This window comes from Heloderma suspectum, chromosome 3, assembly GCF_057233095.1.
Source record: "Heloderma suspectum isolate Gila_16-S chromosome 3, 16-S_ref, whole genome shotgun sequence".
Classification (NCBI taxonomy): domain Eukaryota; kingdom Metazoa; phylum Chordata; class Lepidosauria; order Squamata; family Helodermatidae; genus Heloderma; species Heloderma suspectum.
The window spans coordinates 226,814,972-226,841,798 of NC_139460.1; the positions used below are offsets into that span (position 1 = coordinate 226,814,972).

The window sequence follows — 26,827 nt, forward strand, 5'->3', positions numbered from 1 at the left end:
TATCATTCTGTCTAATATTGAAGTCGAGTAGTTGAAAGCCTATCAGTTTAAAAGTGAAATGGAACTACCCCAAAATAAAGGTTTCTACATACTCAGGAGATGCCTTAAGAAAAGCAGAAGTTTGCAAATTAAAAGAAAACGAAAAAGAAAATGAAACCCCTCCCTCCACCAAAAGGCCTGACAAAGATCTGTGAACTTCCAAGATTTACACAATGTTGGTGACAGTTGAGCTGAGAGACAGGAAAAAGAGGGCCTAAAAGGAACCAAAACTCAGGTAGACTATATTAGTCTATCAGTTAAGTCTATGGTTGAGAGCAGGTGAGAGACAAAATGTTGGGCGTGGGAGGTGAATATGACCGACCAAGCCTCTAAGAGCTTATATGATAAGTACCTATGAGGTGAAAGTTGGGAGGGAGTTGCGTATTGCAAAGTTATCCCTCTCCACTCCCCCCCACTATACAGAGATATTTTAGAAGGAGAGGAAAGGGAGGAAGATAGACATTTCCCCCCTCCCCCATGTTATAAAATACTCAGGTTTCACATGGGCAAGCTTCTACTGTGTTATGTAGCACAGCATGAGAAAGCTTCACAGTTGGGAAAGAAAAAATGTCCTTTATCCCTTTCCAAATTCCAGATCTCCCCTTCTGCCCCTCCCCAGAATCCAGAGAGGTCTAAACAGCAGTACAAGTCTCCTGCTCTTCCACACTGTCTAGAGCCCTGAACAAGAACACTCCCCTTAGGAAGTGAGGATACACTGCAAAATCATGCTGCAGAGCTCACTTGTTAATTATTATGAATAAAGCAAGCATTAGTCTCATTGTCATACAGTAGGCTTCCAAGCTCTGTCTGCAAATTGTTCTATACATTTTTTAAAAATAAAGCAATATCTTGGCAGTGGTTGCTCTGGCTGCATGGGTGGGAGACCTATTAGGATTATCTGCCCTGGAGGCTGGTAGACTACGATGAATTCTAGAAGGCTCGGGGGGGGGGGGCGGTTCTGGCTGGTATGACTGGTGCTCCTGTTGACGCCCTGGTCAATCTGTGGAATCTAGACACACTCAGGCAGTGGACACAACCACTCCTAAGCAACCTCTCCTACTCAGCAGAGCTCATTCAGCTCCTTGCTATACCCCATAGCTAAGGGGGAAGAAGAAAGCTGGGAGACATCTAGAACAAAAGTGTTGGAAAACCCAGGGGGAATACAATTGACACTAGTAAGAGCTCATTATCAAGCCTGCTGTGTGACAGTGAAGCAATCTTTCTCCACCACCACTATGCCTTCTTAAAGTCATCCAGTGAAGCTTTTGAGTGCTTTAGGGAGCAATCCTATGCATGTTTAGACAGAAAAAAGTCCTACAACTCCCAGCATGCCCCAGCCAGCCATCCTGTCTGGGGAATGCTGAAAGTTGTAGGACTTTTTCTGTCTGAAATTGCATAAGATTGCAACCCAGGGCCTTTTAAAATCTCGCCCTAATGGTAGTAGAAACCTTAGTAGCATGCTGTGACATGCTTGCAAGACATTTTGAGGGCAATACAATCTTCCACAACTTGGACTCCACAGTTGGCCCAGGTCAATTCAGGGAGTGTCCAAAGCACTGTCTGGTTCTATGTTGTTGGATGGATGTCACTTTGGGGGGCCTGAGGATGCAGACAAGGTGCTTGATAAGGTTTAGCCAACGTTTGCTTGACTATTGCCCCTTGTGGTTGATTACATCTGGCAAGGAAGAGACAGCAGGCTGGGTCTAGAAGGTAGTCAACTCCTCTTTAAGAGAGGGAGTGGTCCAAGCTTCCTTAAAAAAAGGAGGCAGTAGCAAAACTACTCCAAAAGAAACCTTCATTGGACTGGAAGATATTAATAATTATAGACCAGTGGCAAATATCCCCTTCTTGGCCAAGATGTTTGCGTGCATGGTGACTGACCAGATCCAGGCTCTCTTGGATGAGTCTGATTTTTGCGCCTATTTCAACTGGGATTTAGGCCTGGTTTTGGCACCAAAAGAGCCTTGATCACCCTGCAGAATGACTTCTGTTTGAAGAGAAATAGGGCTAGTGCAACCCTAATAATTGTTCTTCACCTTCCAAGGGCTTTTAGTACCACTGATTTCCTCCCATAAGGTGCCTTAAGGTCATATATGGAAGCCCCTTGAGTGCACTTTAATTCTGAGGTTTGGAAGGTGATAAAAAGACATTTTCAGGGGTGGCCCTCAGCTCTCCCTAGGGAAGCTTGTCTCGCATTGACATTCTTATCTTTCCAGTGCTAGGCTAAGATTTTTCTGTTCTCCCAGACATTTAAAGTACTTAAGTATTGTAAGCATTTCAGCATTTTTAGTAATTTAAGGCCTAAGTCCCAGCAGTGTGATTTTTTTAGCTCCTATACCCGATGGTGGTTTTAGCATTTGTAATCTGTATTTATTATGGTATATTAGTATGTGTTTATTTAGGGTTTATGTTGTGCTGGATTTTGTCTGATTTATTGTATTATTTTTTACATTTGATTTGTACAATGCCTAGAGAATCTGTTTATAGGTGTTCATTTTTTGATACGTATTAAAAGACAAACCCTCCCTCCTGGCTGGTGCTATATAGACAGGAAAGCCCCTGGTACTGCTCTGTGGAGAGTCTCACTCACGCACACCAACACAATGGGACATCAACAGAATGGGAAAGTGCCAAGTGTAAGTGGCTCCTACAATTCCAAAATCATGAAATAAACAATGCCAGACTGAAGAAACTTAGAAACTTAAAACCATTACCTGACGAACTGCCAAAGCATACTTTATTCCTAGGAGACCACCATGCCTCACTTCCCACTGTTCCTGTGCAAGTAACTTTAGCAGGATAGCCACAGTTTTATGAACTCCACTCTCATTCATATATTTCAGCACTACTCCTAAAGTCTGAGCACAAGTCTCTCGCACTGGTGCCACAACCTAAGATTTAAGGAGAATAACCCTCAATAGAACAGTAGAAAGGCATTGAAATTAAGACCAAATACACACAGTAAGCTTTCAAAGTTGATACTTACTTCATCTGAAACAAAATCACCAAATCTGTCTAATGCAAACACACAAAGAAGCCTGATAGCCAAGTCTTCCAGCCAGTCTTGGTGTTGCTGTGTCATCTGTTTAACAAACAGTAAATTTTGAGTTGGCAAATGTTGAATTATTCTCAACCTCCTTCCATTTAGAGGCTCTTACAAAAGCATATATGCTCCACTGAACATGTGAAATAAATGCCAAGTTAACGTTATACATTTTATCTGCTGGTGAGCCAACAGCAATGTTTAACAGCACTGCACTGAGTAGAAGTTGTTGTAGAAAACCAACATTGGAACACAGGGAAGATTTCTCAGGAAAAAGTTAATTCACTGTTTGTGTATTAAACATTTAAATCCTTTGCAAGGCGTACAAAGAAGAATTACTCTTACTCAGCTTATAAAACAAAGAAAAGATGTGCACATTTTATGAAACTACATGGAATTTCACTGATGAACCACCAGAGTTGGGACTGGTCTATACATGCATGAGAATGAAATGATCAAACCATGAGGAGGTAGCATGCATGATACCACTTCAGACTGCAGGTGGGAGGTGTCATTTTTGAATGTTTCCGCATGTAAAAAAGCCATCAGGATGAAAGGTTCCATGTTTTAGCCCAGCTCTTTGCTGTGCTAGTATTTTCTACCTGAAGGGTTTTTAAAAAAAAAAACTACACTCACAAACACGAGCATTAAAAAATATAATCCTCCCTCCTCCACCCCCCAGCAAAACAAAATGGCAGTTTATTTTATCACTTCGTTCTGCTACATGTTTCAACAAGGCCTCAGTCAGAACCAGTGTCAAGTTGAGTCATATTATTTAATCACTACTCTTTTTGAAAAGCCTGAGAATTAGTGACAAACTGACACCACTTTTCAGGAAAAGAAAGCACTTCTGTACTACTCAAATAATGTTTGTAGCTACACTGGGTAATATGTTACTATTATTAATAATATATTTAATAAGTCTGACAGAAGGAGAGCACATGCAGTAACAGTGCAAAGTAAGTTATGATCATTTTTAATATGTTCAGCACCCTATGATTTGAACATAGTGGAGCCTATGATCTGAACTGAACATCTGGAGAACGGGAGAATCTCTTTAATCTTCTCCCAGATCTGAGAAGATAATGGCATCAGGAACAGAGTTAGATGATCCAGCAACTCCTCTGGTGCCAGACAAGTGTGAGAGCCTGGGACCATAGAGGTCATCAGCACCGAAGGTAGCCAAGTCTGAACTGATGTTACCAAAGCTATCTTATGTTCACACAACCTCTTTTCTTTTTGCCCTCTGTTAGCAAGAGAAAGGCAAGAAGCTTGGCCTTGGGTTCCTTGTATGTCCCAAGGTTGAGGGAGTTTCCAGGTGTCAAAAGGCAGAGGTGGATACCATCTCTGTCATGGAAGAGTACCCGCCTGAGCAAGATGTACATACAGACACTTGGCTCTGATAATGTTGAAACTGAGGCCAAAGCCATTGGAAACACTGCAAGGATGGGCCCGCGTTCCCAGAGTGAGGGACATGATTGTGAATGCTGGGAAGAAGCAGACTGCCAAATCCACAGCCTTCAAGGCTTGCTCCCAAACCACTGCTCTGAAGCAGGATGACCAGTTCTAAGTTGTTTAGTAACTGTTTGGCGGTGCTGATGTGAATCTACTAGGCACTCTTATCCCCAATAAAGGAGATAAGAGTATCCATCAGAAGGTGGACATTAGTCACCACACTCCACATATTTCCTGAAGGAAGACTTCAAGGCCACAAGACCTTATGCAAGAAAATAAATGCCCAAGCGCCACAGTAAAAACAGAACACAAAGCCAAGAGACGGAAATAACTGAAAAGAAACTGAATAAAACAAAATGAAATGGATGGAAATTACACAGCTGAACAGTTCAATCTCCTCACAATTTTAAGGAGATCTGGAGAACATTCCTCACAATGCTACTGCTGCAGTGTTTGAAGAGGAACTCAAGGAAAGGCAGGAACTGCACCCAGGACCAGGCGTGGGACCCATACACATGATGCAGAGACCAAAAAAGAACACATCTCACAACGTGTACCGGGATGGAAGCCCCTACTGTTCTACTTTCCTTAATCTATCTCAACAATTCATTTCTGCTAACACTGAAAAACACTGAAAATTCAGCACTGCAAGTGAACATACAAACGCTGACTATGCATTATCTAGAGTTGCATATTGATCTTACCTCTTCTATAGTGCTGTCTCCTATTTTACCTCCACTTTTCCCATGAGTTTTAAGTACCTCTCTCAATCCAATACCTGCACCATGCCGGATCTAAAAAGTTGAAAAAAAACAAACAGATTAAGAGTCTATTTAAGAACAGACTTTTCATGATACAAGGTTCATTTACACGCATGCGCACTCATAGCGCATCAGGTTAGCTCTCAGGGCAGCTAACCATAGTCTGATGTGGTCCAGAAATGAACTCTGAGTACCACTAATCATAGGCTTCAAACCAGAATTCAACTGATTGGAATATTTTTATTTAAAACTCTCATGTCTCACCTTTCAGGCTAAAATGCCCTCCAAAGAAGCTTACAACAACCATTATAATACAATTCAATATAAACAATGAAGGAGCTTAAACACCACAAATACAGAGCCAGATAAAACAAGAGTAGCAGGTAAATATTAAATTTATATGAAAGGCCTGGCAATTTTTTTTTTAAATGACTTTATAAACATCAAGGCAAGCTATGGTTACCAAAGCAGGAAATGGAAGTAATCAGCACGTGAGGGGAGGACAGTGCACCCAAGACTGCACACATTCCCAACAGCCAAGCCATGTTTGTGACATATGAACTAAGCCTTTACATTCAAACGCTAAACCCTACACAATCTTTCTACTGCATGTATATGCAACATTTGCAACAGGCATTACTGGTCTCACATGTCAAGTTACGGACTGCTACAACTTTGCACAGGATGAACGCAACTGAGCTACAGATTTGTTATGGCCAATAGAAATAAATGTATTGACTAAACTGGAAACATGGCTAGAATGAAACGTGAAAGCCCATTCTGGATTGTTGGGATAGAGGCATCCAAGGATTAGGTTATCTCCTCACTGTCCAGGAAGGCAGGAACCACATGATTTGTGATCTTTGAAGGAAGCCCTGGTCCCCCAGCTTCGTCTCCAGTTTCTGAACATGGCCAAACTGAAGACACAATACTGGAAGAAAGACCGGGGAGGACAGAACAGCAGAGCAAGAAAATAAACACAATAGGCAAAAGACATTGCTCTGGAGGGCAAGGCAACATGGAATGCGCAGAGACCACTCTCTGGAATCAAGACCTCTAAGGGTCAAGGGAGCTGCCTTTACAATCAAGCCCCCATGCTGCTACGGAGTCACTGCCACTGCTATGTGGATCCTCCTGTAGGAGTTGCTCTGGAGGCTCTGGACCAATAAATAAGTCAGGCTGAAGCGCAACGAGACTGCACACTCTGAGCAACCTCTGTGTCAGGGTGGGATGCCCAGGAGGGCAGGTTGAAATCAGGTGTACATCTGTGACTGATGTTGTCTTTTTTTCCCACTATACAGGCTTGGCTGCAGAAGAGAAATCCCTTCCCCACCAGAGCCATGAGGATAGAGGATGGGGAAAGTGAAAGCTCCCCTGCCATCCCAGAGAGGCTGAAAACGAAATAAGTAACAATCAGGGTAGGAAAAAAAATAGGATTTTTTTAGGAAGAGCTCAAAGAGTAATGCCTGCCCTGGGCAAAGGCAGGGAAGAAAACTAGAGGGGGAGCTAGAGGACCAGGACTTCCTTCAAGGATCACTAATCATGTGATCCCTGCCTTCCTGGGCAATGAGAAGAGATAACCCAATCCTTGGATGCCTCCTCCCACCAGCCAGAGAAAAACTGTACTACACACATTTAAAAAATAAGGACACAGTGTATATGAAGCATTGATTCCTTCCAATTATGTATTATTGAAGACAGTAAGACAAATGTTTACCTCCCATGACGGGTTAAAGAGGTCATTGCACACTTCTTCACAAAAACTTTCTAGAGGCCATTCATTGGTCTAAAAGAGACAAAAATAACGTGGTCAACAATTTCTTAGCTGATTTCCCTGCCAAATTATTTTTTAAAAAGATAAAAGGTGCTTGATTATACATTATTACACTGAACCTCGATCTACATTTAAATAACCATTTGGATATAGTTAAGGGATAGTAAAGTAATTCTACAGTAAGCAAAATACTGAATTTCTAATCTAAAGGGCTAGGATGGATAAAGCATTTAGTCAACATTTATGTGCATCAGAAAGTCAAGCCATTTTTCTATGAGAAAATTTGGGACTGAACTTCAATGGCTTTGTTTTGCCTCTATTTCACCTTCTCGTCTCCATTCTTAAATCTGCTGCCTGTTGATTTTTCTTTTTTGTCTACCTTTCTCCTGACTTACATTCTCTTCAGTGGTTTCCATTTTCTTATCTAATTCAGTTCAAGTTACTGCTTTTTGTTTTTAACAGTCTTCACTCTTTGGCTTCTTCATCTCTACTGTCTCTGCCTTCTTGTTGTCCTTACTATGCTGATAATTTCCTTCTGGTTAGACTTGGGTAACTATTGCTCCCTTCTTTCTCACTGCTCTTTTTGGAAGTCTTTAACTCTTGCTTTTCTTTGGAACTCAGCTCCTGCCACTCCCACTTCTGCTTTCTTGCAAATATTTAAATTAAGCATTTGAAAACACATCTCTTCTCATGAGCCTCTGACCTCTAATCTCTGCCTCTCCCTTTTCTTCATTGTGTCTCCCCTTTCCTAGCATTCACACCTTTCTTCATTTGTAATTCTGTGGGTAAGAGTCTATTATTTTAAAAATTAATTTCTGCACTGCACCTTCTTTAAGATCCTTCACTTCCATAAAATTGATATAATAACCACCATCAAAATGACAAAAACTGCAATTCTATGCACCAGTTATACATATTTAAATCCCACTGATTTTGATAAAGAGTATGCAATGATCTCAATTCAACTGCAAAAGAAACCCTTGACAGCTGAGAATACCTAGTAGCACCACCACACCTGGACTGGCCCCAACCTTGACAATGCTTCTGGCATGAACACCATTTCCAAAGACACCTGCTTTCATACAGACTATTTCAGAGAGCCCTTTTGTTTATAATTCTAACCAAGTATCCCTGAAATAATTTCCCCTTATCACTTCACAGAAATTGCTTGCATAACCAAGTAATTCAGGAACAGGATTGCATTCTGTCAGATTGCAGCCAGCTAATGTTTATGACTTTAAATGAGTAAAAGGCAAACTCCTCAGGTCACCTAGACTGCCACTTACTTTTTACAATGTTTCCTTGTAAGCATTTGAAAAAAGTATTTTTGAGTGCTTGCAATGAAAGATCACAAAGATGAGCAGGTCTGAAAAATCTCCAATCCCCCCCGGCCCCGACACTTCTCTTCTCACAAAACAAACCTGGCAGGGGCTGCAAGGTGTCCTTCTCCCCACTCTCCCTAGAGGTCTCTGCCTGCTTCCCTCCCTCATGATCCTAGAGTGCTGCAATAGCAACACCTGAGGCACAAGGAATCCTGGATAAAATATGCCTCACAGAGGAAGGAAGAGAGTGGAAGACTATCCTTGCTGCTTCTGCTGCCCCACTGTAAGTTAAGTTTGGGAGAAAGGAAGAGGAACAGGGCTTGCAGCAATAGATGAAAACCAATAGAAGGCATTGAGCCTGGGCAACAGTGCCAATAGGGGCCAGAAAAAACAGCTGTAAGGATGGAAACCAAAGTCAAAAAAGAAACAGCTGCACCAATTGAATTCCCAATGCGTTTTGACACTTGGACTTTATCAAGGGAATTGAAGAATACAAAATGTAAAATACCCAAGTTCCCTTGATAAAGATCAAGTGTCAAAACATGTTGGGAATTCAATTGGTGCAGCTGTTTCTTTTTTGACTTTGGTAATGAGCCTGGGCCCAAATTTCATTTATTTGTTTTGAACCCCATCTTTCTACCAAAAATGGCACTCAAGGCAGCTTACGATGTCAGGAATTTCCTGGAGGGGCCATGTTTTGCAGAATTTGTCTCACAACAAATATTGGGGAAATTGGAAGTCCCCCATTACTACTACATCATGCTTCCTTAAAACATGATGTGGAAGTGTGTGTTACAAGACAAATAAATGAAAAAAAGTTAGTTAAAAAAGAAAAAAATAATGTTAGGGGCTTCCTCCTTGACCTTCCCTGCCGAACTCCCCTGGCCAACTTCTGTTTGCTCCCCCTGTTCGCTCCCCCTGGTCGCTCACTCTCTGGGAGCTTGCTTGCTTCTGTAGTCCCTGGACCAGCTGGAGCAGCTTGCTCTGCTCAGCTGGGAGGCGGGAAACAGATAGCTTGATCCCAAGCTATAAAGGGCTTTATAGGTCACAACCAACACCTTGAATTCTGCCCAGAAACAAACTGGTAGCCAGTGAAGCTGCTGTATCAAAAGAGTCATGTGCTCCCTGTAAATTTTGAGGATCTGGGCTTACTTTGTGTTTACTTTGTATTAAGACAGGGTATTTCAAACTGAGGACGTTTGGATTCTAAATTCCAGCAATACAGACTTCACCTCCATCACTACTTTAAATATAGCTGATTTCAAGGGGTGAGAGATTAGGTCCATAATTCACCTACTGAATTACTGAATTACTAGACTTTAAAAGGTTGGATTGCACTGTCAATTAAAGTGGTTATAAGGGTATACTGTACCTCTTCTGGAATATTCTCTACCAAAAGTCTGGAGTCAGTTGCAGGTTGACTGATGATAACATTTGCAATTTTTCTTCTCTTTTCTTCTGGCTCACCATCAGTGCTATCATTGCTAGAAAGGAACATTGAAATATCTGTGAAGTGTCATATCACACCACTTAACAGAAGAGTTACCTACCATATAATGTACTATATGTGTTTATATTCCAAATAGGAATGATGCTAGTATCTCAAGATTCATTGTACTAAATGATGTGTTAGCTTCTTCATAGGCACCGACTTATCCTGAGCAAATGATGCATGGGGGAAATGTAGGTGCAGATATAATATCTATTGGGAAGATCAACAACTTCCAGATCATAATTTTTGAAACTACAGGAGAGATGACAGCTTATGATTTAACATTTGATCCCTTAGTGATACTGTTTTGTTACAGGAAATCAAAGTTCTACTGGAAGTTCTCTCTGGTGGCACCACCATGTACCCGGGCATCGCTGACAGAATGCAGAAGGAGATCACAGGAAGAAATGGGAATGATTGTTTGCCTTTCAACAGCTGCTAGGATAGCTATAAATCAGGGGTATGAATCAACCAAAAGTTTTGATTCGAATCCCATTTTGGTGATTTGGAAAATAGTCCAAGTCAAAACAGAATGATTTGGAGTTCTCCTGATTCAACACAGAGCTGAATCCAAAGTGAGATTCAGGGAGCAGAACCTTTGTGCCTAAACAGCTGTAACTTCCTTAATTTTTAACAGAATTGGGTAACATTTGCAGGCATTGTAGACCGATCTCAGGGGATGAAGCCTACCAAATTTTACACAAATAAGTGAAGGGGTTTGGTGTTCAGCTCCTTAACATTTTTCTCTTTAAAAAAATTAAGTGCCTATAACTTTGTTTTTTGACAGAACGACATGACATCTGCAGTCATAGTTGCCCCTTCTGTGAGGATAAAGCTTGGCAAATTTCAGACAAGTGCATGGTTTTTTTTGTGCAAGGGGAGTCTTTCCAGTTTTGTGATGGTTAGAAAAGCTTGATAACACCCCCTTATTGTTTGGTGGGCAATTCCTATGAAAACAGTAGACACTGTAATTATGCCCTTTCATTAGAAACCTGCCAAATTACAGAAGGATAGATGCAGGGGCTTTTGTGCTAGGTGCTGAAGCTGATTTTAGGGTGGGAAGGGAATTATAAGGGGTTTGCTTCTACCACCAACCCTATGGGTTGTGTAGACAATGAATAAAATTCAAGTTACATACATCCAAGTTGTAGAATGTATTGGAATGAAAAAGGAAAGCGTTTTGTAAAGGACTGGAAGTTGGAGCCTGAATAGGAAGGATAATATAAAGGAAGAATCCCAAACCAGGTTAAGCATGGACACATACAAAAACAACCTTTAAGTCTGTGGGCAAGCTGTAAAATTTGGCTGCACCAAATAACAGAGGTGAAGTGCACCATCTGTGGCTCTGCTCTCCACAGTTGAGCCTACATTTTCTCGCTGGCTGCCTGGTACAGGGAGGGCACCACTGTCTTATTGACAATGGCATGTAACAGCAGTATGTAATATAGGACAAGCTCCATTAGGTGGCTGAACCCAATGAACTCCACCACGCTGAATGGCTGGTCATCCAGTGCCAACATCTAACCAATGCAGTTGGTTATCTCATGGCCCCACACTTTGTCCTCCATAGTGGCCTGTCTAAGCTTCTGCTTCGGGTGGGGGGGGGGGCTGACTAAGAGGGGGACTCCTCACACTCTGTATGCCCTGCTCTGTCAGTCTTGTCCTTGCTTCCTGACTTCCCTACCCCTAACAGACAGACTGGTGCTGCCTTGTCAAGTGCAAGAGCAGACTTGTGATGGTATAGTGCCCACATTTCTACCCCATGCTGCTCAGAACTTCCCTTCAGTCCAGGCAGGTTGCATAGCTGGGATCTACTACCACTTCCAAGTGATCCCATAACATGCTTTGCCTCTTCTGCAGTGACCCAGAACCACTGCTTAAACTCTGTCTCCTTCATCACCACAGGAGTGGGAGGGAGCATCAGAAAGGAGCACCTGTTCTTCTGCCTGTTCCTCCACTACTCTAATCACAAATGTGCTTTTGTTGCCTCCTCCAGGAGAGCTACTAGGGCTATGAAATTATCCCACTCCTGTGCCAGCATCCCCACATCAGAGAGCTCTTTCGGAATCTTAGTGTCTTGCAAGATGCCTTCCTCTCCTTTTCACCACTGGAGCTGCCAGTCCTGCTGCCGCCACCTTGCTCTACAAGAAGAGCCCTTTTTCCTGTGGGAGTGAGGTGCCTTCTACTAGTAGCAGTCTCAGAACTGGACATTTGATTTTTGGGAGGGAAAGAACTCAGCTGGACATGGGCAGCACCAGTACAAACTCTGCCTCTACCTCCTCAACTTCTCTCCCTAGGGTGACCACATAGTTTGCTGGCACCACAAACTGGTTCCATATCCATTGTGAATAATGTGCATTATAATACACTTTAGTAAGTGTGCTTGTGCACATTAAGTCATTCATAGCAGTGTATGGGTTGGCGTGTATGAAATAAAAATGCACACACACCATAGTGTACACACAAACTAAGAGACCAGCACCCCACAAAGAACACAGTGATACAGAACAGTAAAGTATAATACATTTCTCCCTCTCGATCTCACACGCACACTATAAAACAGAGAACTTGATTCAAAACAAAACCTAACGTATACAACTAAGGCCAAAATTGGGATGCAGACGACAGTGCCTATACAACAAGATACAAGACAGACTAGCAACAACAATAAATGAAATTTAACTTCTACTGTAAAGATCTGGGTGTGAATGAATGGACTGGAATGGGAAAGGAAGGATTTGAAAAAAGGACTGGGAAATTTGGGGTGAAGATTGGTTGGAACAACTATAAGAAACCAGGAAGGAACACAAGCCACAAACAACTCCTGTCTCTCTCCACCAAAGCTCTTCAAACTTTCCTGGTCAGATGAGACAGAACTAAAAAAGCACAGAGCAGACTTGAGCAAAGGGTAAGACTCTACATCCCTCCCAAGAATCACTATGATTGGAGAGCCTGGATAAACAGTTCCTTGAATTAGAAGGAAGACCGGTCAATTACGCAACCCCATTCTCGCTCCCGGATCTACCATTTTCCATATATGGAATAGTGAAAGCAAAAGTAGCCTTTTTTTTGCAGGTACACTGCCAGCCTTTCTGCAGCCCCCTGCCCCTAAGCACTGAAGTGCCCACAAAGCTTTGGGAAGGTCCAGATTGAGTTCTGCATGCTTTGTTTTCTTCACCTTGGAAAGGCACACAATCTCTCTGAAGCAGCCCAACTCAGCTCAGGGTATGGCCAAATCCAACGTACACACCTACTATAAATCAGACATGCAAACATATGGATGCCCCCACTTTAAGGAATGGATGTTAGAGTGGGGCATGACATACGATTACTATAATTAATGCCAGAGAGGGGTAGCAGATGGAAAACTGCTTCATTCAGAATGTTTTAATCTATGTAATGTTCTGGAATGATAAGGTTCAAGATAATGTACATGGTGCTGTGATTATCAAAAATGAATTGACAAGATGGCTCTTTAGTCTTAGACGTCTTACAACAAAATTTTGCAGGTATGAAGTACTCCTGCTGAATTCCAGTGAGGCAGCCACTCCCCTTTCCAGGATACTACATGCCACTCCCCCACCGGTCAGTCAGTATTTCAGCGAACATGCTCAATCCATATTGGGCCATCTGCCCCCCCTACAATTTATTTTCTCCAAAAAGATTTATGGTTCTGCACACCTTGGGTATCCCCAGAGTCTATTACCATTACCTCCCTCTTGTGCATGGGTGGTACCACTTTGGTTATTCAAGGAACAGCACTCACCCTTGAAGTTGGAAAATAGAGGGAATCTTTTTTTTTTCTTGACTTTTATGCTTTAACAATGTACTTTATTGGCAAGTATTTAATTAAAAAGGAAAATAGCTTCAAGCTACTACAGTACCTCTTCTCATTCGTTTCCACTGCATCTCTTGATCTCTGCTTCGCAAACAACTTGGCCATTCTTTTAGCCTTGTTCTTTTGTCTATTACTCATACCAGCTCGAAATTCAGAATCAATCAACTCAGCAGCCTGAAGAGTCTGAAAAGATGTAAAGGTTAAGTGGCTACTCTGGCTTAGATCCAAGGGAGAGTGACCAGAGTTCCATTCACACAAAAATACTTTCCTGCCTCCTCCTTCCTGCTGCAGTCCCTTGGGCTCCCCGCTCCCAAGGGTCAGGGAACTCTGGAACAGTGTACGAATTGGCATGTGTGCTCGCTGCTGAAGAGGTTGATTATTGGGAATCAGGGACCACTGGGGCCATTTTGATCTCACCCATTTGCAATTTAAGGGATACAGACCCCCCACCCCATAACTTGTCATATCATCTCTAGCAATGATTTTTACAATATATTAAATAACGCTACTGTGTGACATTAAAATATCTTCATAACACTGAAGTTATGACACAGAATTTGAAGCTTAATTGCAGAAGCACAAAACAAATCCACTGTATAAGTCCTTGCAGTGAAACAGCTTGAAGTTTTACCTACAGGTTGTTTGTGTACCAGAAACGATGAAGCAGGAGTGTAGTCCAAATCTTCATCATTGAACAGGTCTTCTGTATTCATTCCAATTGCTGCACCCATATCAAGGCCAAGTTTCTTTTGGAGCAGTTTCCTCTGTCGTGCTATCCTCTCTTTGGGATCAACTTCACCTTAAAAGTGAAACAGTCCAAGTGCTTAAAACTATGTTTATGCTGTGCTAAAATGAAAGCACTGAACACAATAAATATAGAAGCAAAAATTAACTAAAAATAATAACTTAGCTTCTTCATCAAGGTTAGTTGCACTTTGCCTATGTAAAGTTGCCTCTTGACCAGTGTAGCAAGCTTGGTTTGGAAAAAGATTAGACTTTTTTTTTCAAGAGGTAAATTTCTGCCTTTTGAGAAGTATTAATATATAGCCTTCAACAATTTAGATTACTTTTTATAGTTAAAACTCGTATTTCAATCCACTAGTGTGTTCAAGGCAGAATTCTTAAGTAAAGATCAATATGCTTACATATTTACCGCTGAATGCCTAAAGATCTGAAAAAGCTGTCTTGCCCTTTCAGATTTAGCGTAGTATCCAACAAGAGCCTTGCACAGGCAGACCAGGGAGGCTGGCAGCAGCACGCACAGGCAGCCTCGGTGGCATGCATGCAGCCCCTACCACTTGCAGCTGTGATGTAGCGCTTCCAGGGAGAAGCACTGAAACAAGCAGACATGCTGGTTTCTGAAAGGGTAGTTTCCGAAATGCTAGTTTCAAGGGGAAGGGGCGTGGTCATCTGGGGGAACCCTGAGCCTGCCCCTTTCGGAAACCAGCATTTCTGCTTGTTTCGGCACTTCCCCCTGGAAGTGCTACATCGCAACTGCTAGTGGTAGGGGCCACATGTGCCCCACTACTGGCCACCCTGGACTGCCCACAGAAGGCCTGCGTTGGATACTACCTTTAGCGTTTACACTTGACTAGTACTGACAAGACAGTTGGGCTGACTAAAGACTGATTCGATTAACAAAAACCTTTCAGTTTAATGTGTTCTGTTAAGGGCTTTCCATGTTTACTGAAGCTCCAAAAAGCTGGGAAATTACAGCTGACAGACATATTATTTAGGTCAGGGGTGGGGAACCACTTTCAGCCCCCAGGCCTAATTCAATTTTGGAGAAGCTCTCAGGGGCTGCATTCCAGTGGTGGGCAGGGCTAATACAATACTAGCATATTTTAGCTTAAAGCTCTTACTGTCAGTAACTAACCCCCAGGAGAGGCATTTCAGCATTTTAGAAGATAAAAAACTGCGCAAAAGCCAGGAAGCCACCAAACAATCAGTGGTTGGGGGAAAGGGGGTAGGGCCAGGGGAAGGGGTGTGGTCATCTGGGAGAACCCTGGGCCAGATTGGGACCTCTGGGCCTGAGGTTGCCCATCCCTAATTTAGGTGATATGGATATGGTTGGTATCCTATGCTGTGACTAGTTCCAGCTTCACTACTGCCTTGGAGCTAGATGGCTGTTGGTGGCAGAGTGGTGGGCTTAAGTCCCAGATTTTCTTTGATCATCAGAATAAGACACATGGAGTTTATGCAACTGAAGCTATCAATCCACATTACAGTGTCCAAATAAATATTGCAATGCACGTATTTTAATATAAACTACTGGTTATTTCAGGAAGTTTAGCACTACTCTGTAAGTGTCCAGAATTCTGAAAGAATTATCATAGAATCCCAGTGGCATAAATCTCTGCTAGGTTTATAATAAAATAAGGATAGCTTATTCTGGGCCAAAAAGGGGTGTGTGTTTTTGAGGTTAGTAAATTGAAAACTTTCTTTTGGGGCCTCTAAATTTAACAGCAGAAATGGCTCCTTGCAAGTGCACATAAAATGCCTGCATGAACTAAGGAATTCTGGAACGTGTTGTTGTTCTTAACAGACCATGTCTCACAGGAAGGTATACAACTCTGTTTCTCAAACAAGTCCTAGGGTTTCAATAAAGGAAAACTCTGGGAAAGCTGGCTTTCAAAAGGAGTTCACTTTTAAGTTATACTTTAAAAAAGAGCCACAGTTCAGTTCTTCATCCTTTAGTGTAACAAACATAAATAACATATATGTTTATTAAAGTAGAATGAATGCTGCAGCTCCTATTTCCCCTCAAAACCTCACCATTTCCCACCATTTTATTTAAGCCACAGCAGCTTATTTTGATCGTGCGAACCAGGTCTTTATGTCAGTTAAGGTTTTAGGCAGTCGTCAGGAGGAGCGGTGAGCAGAGAGTTATTGGGCCAGTTCACGTGATCAAATTAAGTCACCATTGCTTATTTAAGCCACAGTGGTTTATTTAAATCATGGTGCATACCAGGCATGTGCGGGGCATGATTTCTATAATCACCACCTGGGTGTGGCTTGTCATGTTGTCTGAACCTGGACACCATGACAATAACCCACGGCTTGTTGTAGGGGTTTTAGAGAGTCATTTTCTCCCTCCAACAAGCCATGCTGCCCAGGTTCAGATGACACAACAAGCGATGATTGAGCCATAAAGTTTAATCCCAGTGAAATTTATGAAAAAAAACCTAGACATCTGTCAAACTGCTGGAGGACACTTGTCAAAATTTAAACTCTTATAAATAAGCAATTTCTTACCCTTTCTCCCTCAAAATCAGCACAAACCATCCTCAAAACGACCTCTCCTACACTGCCAAGTTTCAGATCAATCTTCTCAGCCATTTCCTGAGTATAAGCCTTAGAACCTCCTGCCCCTCTAATTTCTGGTTATAATGACAGAATGCAAATTGTCTGACTCACACTTAACATTAACTCAGAGTTACACTGGAGATACAGACTACTTGGATCCAGAGTCTGTGTCCCATGAACGGAAGGGCTACTTCCTTCCACGTAAAGATTCTGCTCAAGTGATGCATTCCCATTGGTGGAACAGGGGAGGAGGTAATCTTCACCTATTCCTCTCTCCCCTTGCAGTCTTTTATGCCTGAGAATCTGCTCCATAGGGATCCTCTGGACCAGCATGGGAGGTGGTGTTGGGGATTGAAAAGGAAGGGGAGACTCAGCAAAGACCATCTCACTCCCCCTTCCCACGAGTCAGTGCATTGTGAGTGGAACTCTGCTCAGTGCAGGCTTCTGCTGCTGGTGGGAAATCCTGGATCCAACCCAGTATCAATACTGCAGTGATATTATATTTGTGTTACTGAGGAGTTGATTTATATTGAAAATATTATCAAATACATAAGAATTTAAATAATTTCCTGTAAATGTTTTGCTGCATGTTTGACTTATACATGGAGGAGTTCTTTGGCTTTGAGAAGACATGTCTCATGAACTTTTAAGTAGATATACCATGAGTAGTAGCCTTGCATCCAAAATGAGGAGCAGTAGAATTGCTAAAGAATTATTTACTTTCTGTCTGTGCAGAATAAGAACACACTCCATTTTTATGCTATTTGTAAATTCTTCATTTGCTTACCTACTTAAAGTAGAAAGATTGTGGCAAACATGGTTAAATATATATCTGACTTATGAAAGCTCAGCTAACTATTCATCTAGTGGTAGAACAAAAGCACCTGATTAAATCACAAAAACTGAAAGACTGAAGTTGCTTAATTATTCAAAACAAAACAAGATGCTACAATACATGATGAAAACAGTGTTTCTTAAATGTATCAAACAGTTAAAGTATTAAATAAGCAAGTACCAGATGTGTCATCTTGAACCTCAAATTCTGCACCAGCAGACCCAAGAAGAGAAGCACCATGTTTTAAAAGACGGCAGATATCAAATCGGTCAAAACGCAGGCGATCAGAGGCAGATGACTCTTCCAATGGACTTTCACAGCCATGTTCTAGATTTAACAAAAACTTAGTGAGATTAGTGCTGCTGAAGAAAACAGCACATAAATACAATTCAAAAGCCTTCTATTTTAATAATGTGTTGAAGCATTACACATGTAAGCAAGGTGAAGGAATAGGTAATAACCAAATGATGTATTTCTACTAGAGAGGAGGAACATTATTTGTTACTGATTTCTTTGTTAACAGCCAAGCATATAATACAGTCCAAAAGCTGTTGCAGGGCATGTTTAGAAAGATGGTTGCACAGAAAGACTAAAAAAAAGATGCAGTTCACAATAATTCTAGCTCTTTCTCTTTGAAGCACCTTGTTTTGGTCGTGGAGTTGGATTCCATTCTGGTACATTTTTCACTACTGCTTCCACAGCTTGTCCAGCTGCAATGCGGGTATCCCAATTTGCACTCCTTAAGTGTATCAATACCTTTAAGAAGTTCAACAATGAATTAGTGTTGTCTCATATCTTAAAACAGTCATTCGTTCAGTAGCCATCTATATTCTGGACAATACTGAAGAGCTTATGAAGTACGATGGATTAAAAACTACAGGCAATATCCAACCGTCATTCTGCTTGCGTAAATGCTGTGCTAGCGGAAACTAGGTTCTGAGCTATGCACAAGAGGAGAAGCCTACTGAAGTTATGATTGTGCATTACAATACTCTGGTTTCTCTTCAGGTCGTATAAATCGTTCAGCTTTTACAATTGTACGACCAGTTACATAAGCAGTTGCGCAAGTGTAATGTGCAAGTGTAATGCACAACCACTTGCATGATGGAAAGATTCAGTGGAGCTCAGCTAGTGTTTTTTGCATTTGTAGAATGACACCATTAGATACTGCCCTAGGAGTTGAAAATGGGAAGTTGATGAATGCAGATCATCTTTATCTATAAAATTTAAAGAACTCAGTAATCTGGCAAGATTAATTTTTTTTTTACATCAACACTAAGTAGTGGTCTAGTTTCACTGACTTTTCAAAAATGTGGGACCTTGAACTTTGTAAGATTTTTCTCTAGTAAAGTTTCATGGGTTTGTTACTGACAGAGGACACTGGATTAACAAACCTAAGGATTTAATAGTTATTTTTACACATAAATAGCTCGGCAGCATAAGGCTCCCTATTTCTATCGAAGACTGTCAATATTCAGGCATGTCCTTTAACCTCTTAGAGAACAGAAGCAACAATAGCATGGAACCTGAACAATATCCTTGCAACCAAGTCCACAAGTGTGCTATGACAGTGATTTGCTGGATAAGAATGCCACAGAAGAATCACCGATTATGTCCCATAAAAAAATTGACAGTTCTACTGATTTCCAGTAATGATTCAAGTGTTTTAGGACTAGTACCATAGTAAATAGCCCCTATGCAAAGAATGAACACATTAAATAATGACATGCAAATTTATATGCTGTCGACAGCAGTGCAGTATTACATAAATTAGTGAAAGGCCATGATTAAACACATTTGATAATTCTTCAAGTGGCACTCCTTACATGAGAACCATCATCTCCATGGACTGAATGTTGCAGAAATTCACATTTGGCTAATTCTGATGACCAGGAATATCTCAAACATTGCCTTACTTATCAAAACACCCAATAAAATGCTTACTTTAGCCAAAAGATTATTTAGTTCATGTGGATGAAGTTTCACAACCTCCCCAAGTTGCTGTGCAGCGGCTTTCCTTGTTACTGGTGTTGTACCAGTGTCCAGTAAAATAAAGAGACGATCAAGCCTAGTATGGATAACAAAAATAAATGTAAAATATTTTTAGTCTGCTTTATGATTATACATTATGAAAATCACACGACTACCTAGTGAAATTGCTGCTCTTTCTATTTCTGGTTGGCTTAATACAGCATGTTGAACTGGCTATATTTCAAATGAGAGTTAAATGCCTTGTGAGGCTACTAAGGAATAGACCAGGGAAACCTTTTTCAGAACGGTCACACAGGCTTGCACATAACCTTCCAGGTGCTGCATAACAGTAGTGGGCATTGCCAAAGAAACGTTTTCAGCCTTCCCTTCCCTCCCTAAATTTGGGGCAGCTGGCAGTGCATGAGGAGTGGAAGGTTAACCCCTCCCCCCAGCTGCCATTCCCTTGAAAATGACCCCCTCCTCCCAATGTGCCAATTAGCCTTAGGAAAAAGGTCCCAATTGCACAACGCCCATTTGGGGCATTTTCAGGGTGGGAGTGTCCATGCATAGTATAATTAGTTCTTCCCTATCCATGATACTACTTCAAGCAGTTTGCATTTCCTCCCTTCTCTCCAATTATGGGCTAATCCTCTCTTAGTCAAACTATGTAGGACTGTCTCCACAAAGCCACTTTTAGCATAGCAAATACGCTTTAACGCTACATATTCACAAGCAGTATTAAGCTAGAGCTAAACTAGGCTCAATTAACCTAGCACTTATTTTATACTGCTTAGTTAAAATATGGCTAAGTAGTATAGAGAGTAGACATACAGGCAGAGATTTCCTAGATTTTGCATACTTTCTAGATTAAATGACCAATAAAAGGGGCGGTTTTCTGCACAGAGACCTGAAAAATGGCCAATCACACAATAGCGGTAGGCAACATACATGGATATGAGCCAGCCAGCATGGGGTGGCTTTGTGCATCTTGGAAGTATCGATCTTTTACTCTTTACTGGTCATGGAACTGACCATAGGGGAGGCGACTTTGGATTTAATCCTAAATGGTGTGGCCCAGGACCTAGGATGAGATGAAAATGTTGTTGAACTGTGTCTGTCTTCCATCTGCCCTGCCAGCGCACTCACAGCATCCATCTCCCTCCCACCACACCACACCCAGCCCACTCTCCCCTTGGCACTGCATCTGACACTATTGCTGCTTTCTGAAGAGCTGCATCAGCTGGAAAAGCAGCCAGCACAGCCCTTCAGAGACCCAGCCAAACCCAAATGCCTGGCTCAAAGGGGCTGTCCTCAGAGCCACAGCAGCTTCACACTACATAAGCATTAAGAACTGGGATCATCTAACCCATGAGCGTTCCAGCTGGAGGTCAGCCTATATTAAAGTGCTATGGACTTTGAAGAAGCACAAGTACAGGGCGAAAGGGAGAAACGAGCTCAGTGGAAGGCACATCAAGCAAACCCTCACAGTGATCGCCTTCCACCTGGAAACTTATGTCCTCACTGTGGGAGGCTGTGTGGATCCAGAATTGGCCTTCACAGCCACCTGCAGACCCACTGTTAAGACTCTACTCTTGGAAGACAATCTTACTCGGTCACGAGTGATCGCCATGCGCACTACCATTTTCAGGCATGGGCTGTTTTAGGGTTGTGGGTAGGTTAACTATGCCAACAACTCACCCTCACCTGGTTTGGATGACACAACCTACGAGCAGGTGTTGCGTTATGGAACAGCAGCCCACAGGCTCCCAGCACGTGCTGCAAACTACAGTAGCTTATTTAAGCCACCATGGCTGAAAATGATTGTATGGTCATTGTGGGAGAAGGTGTCCCTACAGATCAGCAATGAGTGATGGGCAGTTGCAGCAGTAATGGGCTGGGAGGACAGTTGAGGCATGGCAGCAATGGGGTGGGTGAGTAGGTGGGCAGGTGGCACACAGTTGCAGCAGCTCCTCCTGGCTTTGGGGACAATGACGACATGCACTTCACCAGTCCTCCCACTCTGGGGCAGGGGATTCACCCCGCCTCTTGAGAGGGCTGGCTCTGCTAATCAGACTAAGGTCCAGTTTTGCCCAGCATTCTTTGCAAGAATCCTAGCAACTAGCAGCTGCTGGGCAGGCTGGGTAAAAATTGATTTATATATACATATATAATTTTATAAACCCATTTTCTTAATAATTTTAAGTATTATGTTTCTCTTAAAGAATAACTTGGTTAATATTAAATAATCTGAATATAAAGCATGTTAGCCTTATAATTAATCTCTAAACAGAATCAGTGCCTCTACCAGATACACTGAGTTAAAGGAGGTTTTGTCTAAGTAAAAGAGCCTATTTGATAATTTCTCAATTTACACTCTACCTACCAAACATAGGCATTTCATTTTCACCTGATAAAAATAAACTGCTTTAGTCTGTCAGATACCTAGTAGACCTTATTCTACCGATCAGTCACAGGTGTTTTTTTATTTGCTACTTTCGTTTTTGTGAGGGTGGGGTTAGGCCAAGGCAGAGTGAAACAGAAAGGAGCAACACCGGAAAGAAGAGAAGACAAAATTGTCCAGTGTACAGGTACCTACATTCCCATAGTTAGGCTGCAATCCTACTGGCTGAGAAGCTATAGGAAGTAGCTTAAGTGTCACTCTGCTGGTGGAGAGGCCTGCAAGCAGGATGGCACTTATGCTGCTGAAGAACCCCAGTATACCCAGGGAAAGCTATGTGGGTGTGAACATCCTGCTGGTGGTGTTCTGACAGTGGTAGGAGCCAAAATGGAACTTTGGGGGCAGAGTGCAGCCAACAATCTGCACAATTCTTCTCATTCCCCTCTGTCAAAAAAGCGTAAAGACCTACGTCAGCTCTGTGGCTGGTGTAATAATTTCCTTCCTATTGGGGTCAATGAGAGAGGGGGAAAATCTGTCCCCCACCATCTGCCACAAGCCAGCAAGGCTCAGGAGGTGGTAGTAGCTCTGCCACGGATTCTCTTTTTCCACCATAGGATTGCTGTTAACCTCACAAACTGTCTTCGTTGCTGGTCTTAAGACAATTCTATATGGAAACATTTTAAGGATATTCCCCCCTCTTCCCCCTCTATAGGTAAAGCATGCGAAACGGACACAGAGAAAGAGATTCAAGGCCTAGCTGTAAGTTTACAGTACTATATTAGTTCAGATTTGCACTGTTTAGATGTATTAAATAGTATCAATATGAAACTTGATTTAAATTAAATTTAAATCAATTCTCCCTGGAGCTAGGTGGCCTGACAGAAGCTGGCCAGTAGTCTTCCACAGTCTCCCTTTGACCCTGTCCCCCCAATGCACATCATAAGATGAAAACAGCTACTAGTGAATATTACTTGAAGAACAGTTTGGCACAATTTGGTATGATTAGTTAATACACTTTACCCTCAGGATCAGACCCTGTGGTCACATTTACCTAATCACAGTACAGTAGTAAGTGAACAAACCAGAGAAATCCTTTCATTTCTCTTTTCAGTGTGGGGTGAATGGTACTGGGAGCATAAGCTTAAGGCTTGCACCTGACTGTCTCCTCAGGTGCGAAGCCAGTAAGAATGGGTTATGTGAGGGTTAAACAACCATCGCATATCCCATGGTCTGTTTTAGGGTTGTGCAGGTTCATAACCCGGTTTTTAAGATTATGAACTCAGTCATTCTGTAGGGAAGGAAATTAGTGGCATCATATAGTATGACTTTATAAGCCTTTTTACCTAGCTCCATGCAACATCTTCATTTTAAACAATAAGAAACCAACCCTAAGCAATGCTGATTAGAGTCCGCTATAATAAGATATAAATTGCAAGTGTTCAAGAATGCGGCATAGATGGAAAGAAATTAAAGTAGTACAGGAATATAAGAGTTAAACAATCCAAGTATTATTAGCCCAAAGCCAAGGTTCCCTATACAAGGGAAGCCTCCACATGGCAGAACATTTATTGGGGAAGCACACTGGGTCTGATCCAGGGATTTGTTTGAAGAAAAGGGACAGAAAAGAATTCTGGTCTCTTCAATAACTCTCCTAATTATACCCAAAGAACATGACAGAATTGAAAACATTTTAATTACTTTAGAAATTAAGACAAACGTATAAAGTCAGAAAAGTAAGTCATAAGCAAAATTCTAGATAAGCATTATCAGCATACAGAATCTATGGTTTTACTTATACAAGCATACAAAGACACCCCCGACACACAAGACAGATGCACTATACATTTTCCTAAAAAAATGTCTACCCACTTTCAACCACAATTGAATTAGCACATTTTTGCAATTTCCCAATTATATCTAGTCACCAAATATTTTCTAGATAACTACCAGGCAAACACAACAATTTAAACACATATGGGAACCACTATTTCTTGCTCAATCATCAGATTATTTCTCCCCCATGGTCCATAAGTCTTATTATTTCCTCTTTTACTGTGACATTCCTACCAGCTAAAAGTCCTAGGAGCCTAATAAAAGAACCAGTGTGGTGTAGTTGTTAGAGGTGCACTGGGACTCAGGAGACCTGGATTCTAGTCCCCACTCAGCCATGAAGCTTACTGGGTGACTTTGGGCCTCTCAGCCTAACCTACCTCACAGGGTTGTTGTGAGAATAAAGTGGAGAGAAGGACCATGTAAGCCACCCTAGGTTCCTTGCAAAAGGAAAAAAGGTGTGATATAAATGTAATAAAGGAAGTTTTAAAAGCCAAAACGGCAAGCTCTTTCTGAAAAGATCATGTTTCTTTTAGGTCTTTATTACAGCAAGATGTAGAGGATGGACCTGAATCTCTCCTCTAATATCCCAATCAGTACATAAAGGTGATAGTGTTAAACAAATGTTGCCAAAATAATAAAACCAATGTATTATTCTATTATTTTCATTTACAGTTGGTCTGTATGTTCCTTTCCTACAGATTATTTTTTTTGAGTCAAGAATGAAACAAAGATTACCCAGTCATCCATTGCAGATGGGGAGGAACAAACCATTTATTTCTTAATTATGAGAAATACAGCCACATTATAACCAAGTCTGAGAAACCCGACTCAAGAAAAACCAATATGGGAGTGTATACTCACACTTCCCAGCTGTTTCAAACAATTACTCATTGCACACCAAAAAGGGATACGCAGCAATGGAAACCTGAGTTTTAAAGAGATAGCTTTAACCTAAGCACTAGGGAAATTTTTCTAGTGGAAATTTTGAAGAGACTGGAAAATGCAGACTTCCTGTGTTAAGCCAGCAAACTGGACTAGATTACACACTAAATATCTGCTGCCTTTATGACTTATGTTTCAACAGAGGCACATAACACTTTCACCAGAAATCTATGATTGCTTGAGATCACTATAGCCTGGAGTTGTAAGTAAATAAAAATTAATGGTCCACAAGCAAAATGTCTATATGTACGCCACAGTGTGTGTTTGCCCTTTATGAGGGCCAGTTCACCCAGTGTCTCGGGGGCAAGAGCTTTTGTCCTTGCTGTTAAGTTTTCTTAAGTGCTGCATTTCACTTTTTCAAGTGGGAAAGAATGATAGTCTCACACTTATATGGGAGAAAGTAAACATGCATACTCCAGGACAGTATTCAGGCGGAGGCTCAATCTCCTAGCTATGGTGATACAAGTTTGTTTTTAGAGGAAGGGGGCAAATTTCGCTCCTGAGAATTGAGCCCATTCTTATCTACATAGTTCCACTATGAGTTTTATTCTTGGTCCCAACAGAGTTTGACAAAATGAAACCCAGAAACTGGTTCCTATATAATTTTTATGGGATATCAAGACTTCATTGTAAAAACACATACACAGTTTTTCTGAGTACCCATATCACAGAAATAGAAGTTTGTGCAATTTATAATCACATGTTTCTGAAGGTGTCATTCACTCTATGAAGAACAAGTACACTTTATACATATTTAAGTAACTCATCTTATTATTTGAATGCTTACAGCTGGCTCAAACAGCCTAAACCCATGGTGTTACATTTAAGGCATGATCACCATAAACAATTACACTTTATATTAACTAGCAATCAACAGGATTTCTTCCTTGAGGACCTATGCTACACTTATATACATACTAAATTCCCTCTCTACTCCTTCTGCCTGCCTGCTCTCCATCATAATTTAAGGGGAAGGTGGAGCCTGCACCTTATTTGTGATCTACGATTTCTAAACATTTTGTTTTATTGATTACTTTTATATTCAATAACTGTTTCCCTGACAGACAACCATTTAACCTGTTGGGTTTGCCATTTTATATTATTTAACTCTCCATTACAAAAAATGTATTTCCATTCAGATGTTAAGGCTAAGATCCCAATGCACAAAAGGGTTCTGTTTTTCAACCCCTCCAAATCAAAAGGTTATTAAGTTTTTATTTTGCCATATTTGCTTTCAAATGTAGACAGAGCTGATCCCACCCCAAGAAAGAGTAAGATGGCCAGTTAAGGCAATAGATTTTTGGAGCCATTAAGGGCAAATTGTAAAAAAAAAATTGAGAGCAATCCTATGGCACTTAAACAGTATCTGAGAGACTAGAGGACAGTTCAGATTACTGGATCCTGGGTCAGAGACAGCACTAGGACCAGGAGTCTGAGCTCCCTACCCCCTCTCCCCTGGCATGGAGAGAACTGCGCCAGTAACCTCAGCAAGGAGGGAAAGGGGGTCAGCTTTGTGGGTGGGGAAGGGAGGGGACTGGGGAAGCTGGTTTATGAAGCATTCTCCAGCTCCCCAGTCTCCTTCCCTCCTGCTCCGCAAAGCCCCAGCTAGACTAGCAGAAAAGCATGTCTAGCAAAAATGCAGAGTGGAAAGAGCGCAGAGGTGAACATCACCTCCACACTCCTCCCGCTCTGCATAGGATGCCTGTCAGCCTCTGAGTTCAAAGGCTGATGGGCATCATAAGATTGCACCCTAAATAAATAAGTCTAAAATATGATATTTTGTATGGGTTATACTTGTTCTATAGCACATAACACTTT

General features: G+C 41.6%; 1 protein-coding gene across 2 annotated transcripts in view; it reads right to left on the reverse strand.

Moving 5' to 3' along the window:
• BTAF1 (B-TFIID TATA-box binding protein associated factor 1) overlaps nucleotides 1–26,827 on the reverse strand; it is an 88,551-nt gene that overhangs the window by 57,917 nt on the left and 3,807 nt on the right. For both annotated transcript variants that reach the window (XR_014789430.1, XM_084845900.1), the window contains exons 2-11: nucleotides 19,810–19,933; nucleotides 18,507–18,621; nucleotides 18,046–18,192; nucleotides 14,360–14,523; nucleotides 13,771–13,907; nucleotides 9,767–9,878; nucleotides 7,016–7,084; nucleotides 5,242–5,331; nucleotides 3,026–3,121; nucleotides 2,754–2,930 (exon numbers count right to left, since the gene is read on the reverse strand). Coding sequence is in view for 1 of the 2 variants with exons in the window: in XM_084845900.1 (XP_084702026.1) it covers nucleotides 2,754–2,930; nucleotides 3,026–3,121; nucleotides 5,242–5,331; nucleotides 7,016–7,084; nucleotides 9,767–9,878; nucleotides 13,771–13,907; nucleotides 14,360–14,523; nucleotides 18,046–18,192; nucleotides 18,507–18,621; nucleotides 19,810–19,933 (1,231 nt within the window). In the remaining variant the exon portion in view is untranslated. The remainder of the gene's footprint in view (nucleotides 1–2,753; nucleotides 2,931–3,025; nucleotides 3,122–5,241; nucleotides 5,332–7,015; nucleotides 7,085–9,766; nucleotides 9,879–13,770; nucleotides 13,908–14,359; nucleotides 14,524–18,045; nucleotides 18,193–18,506; nucleotides 18,622–19,809; nucleotides 19,934–26,827) is intronic.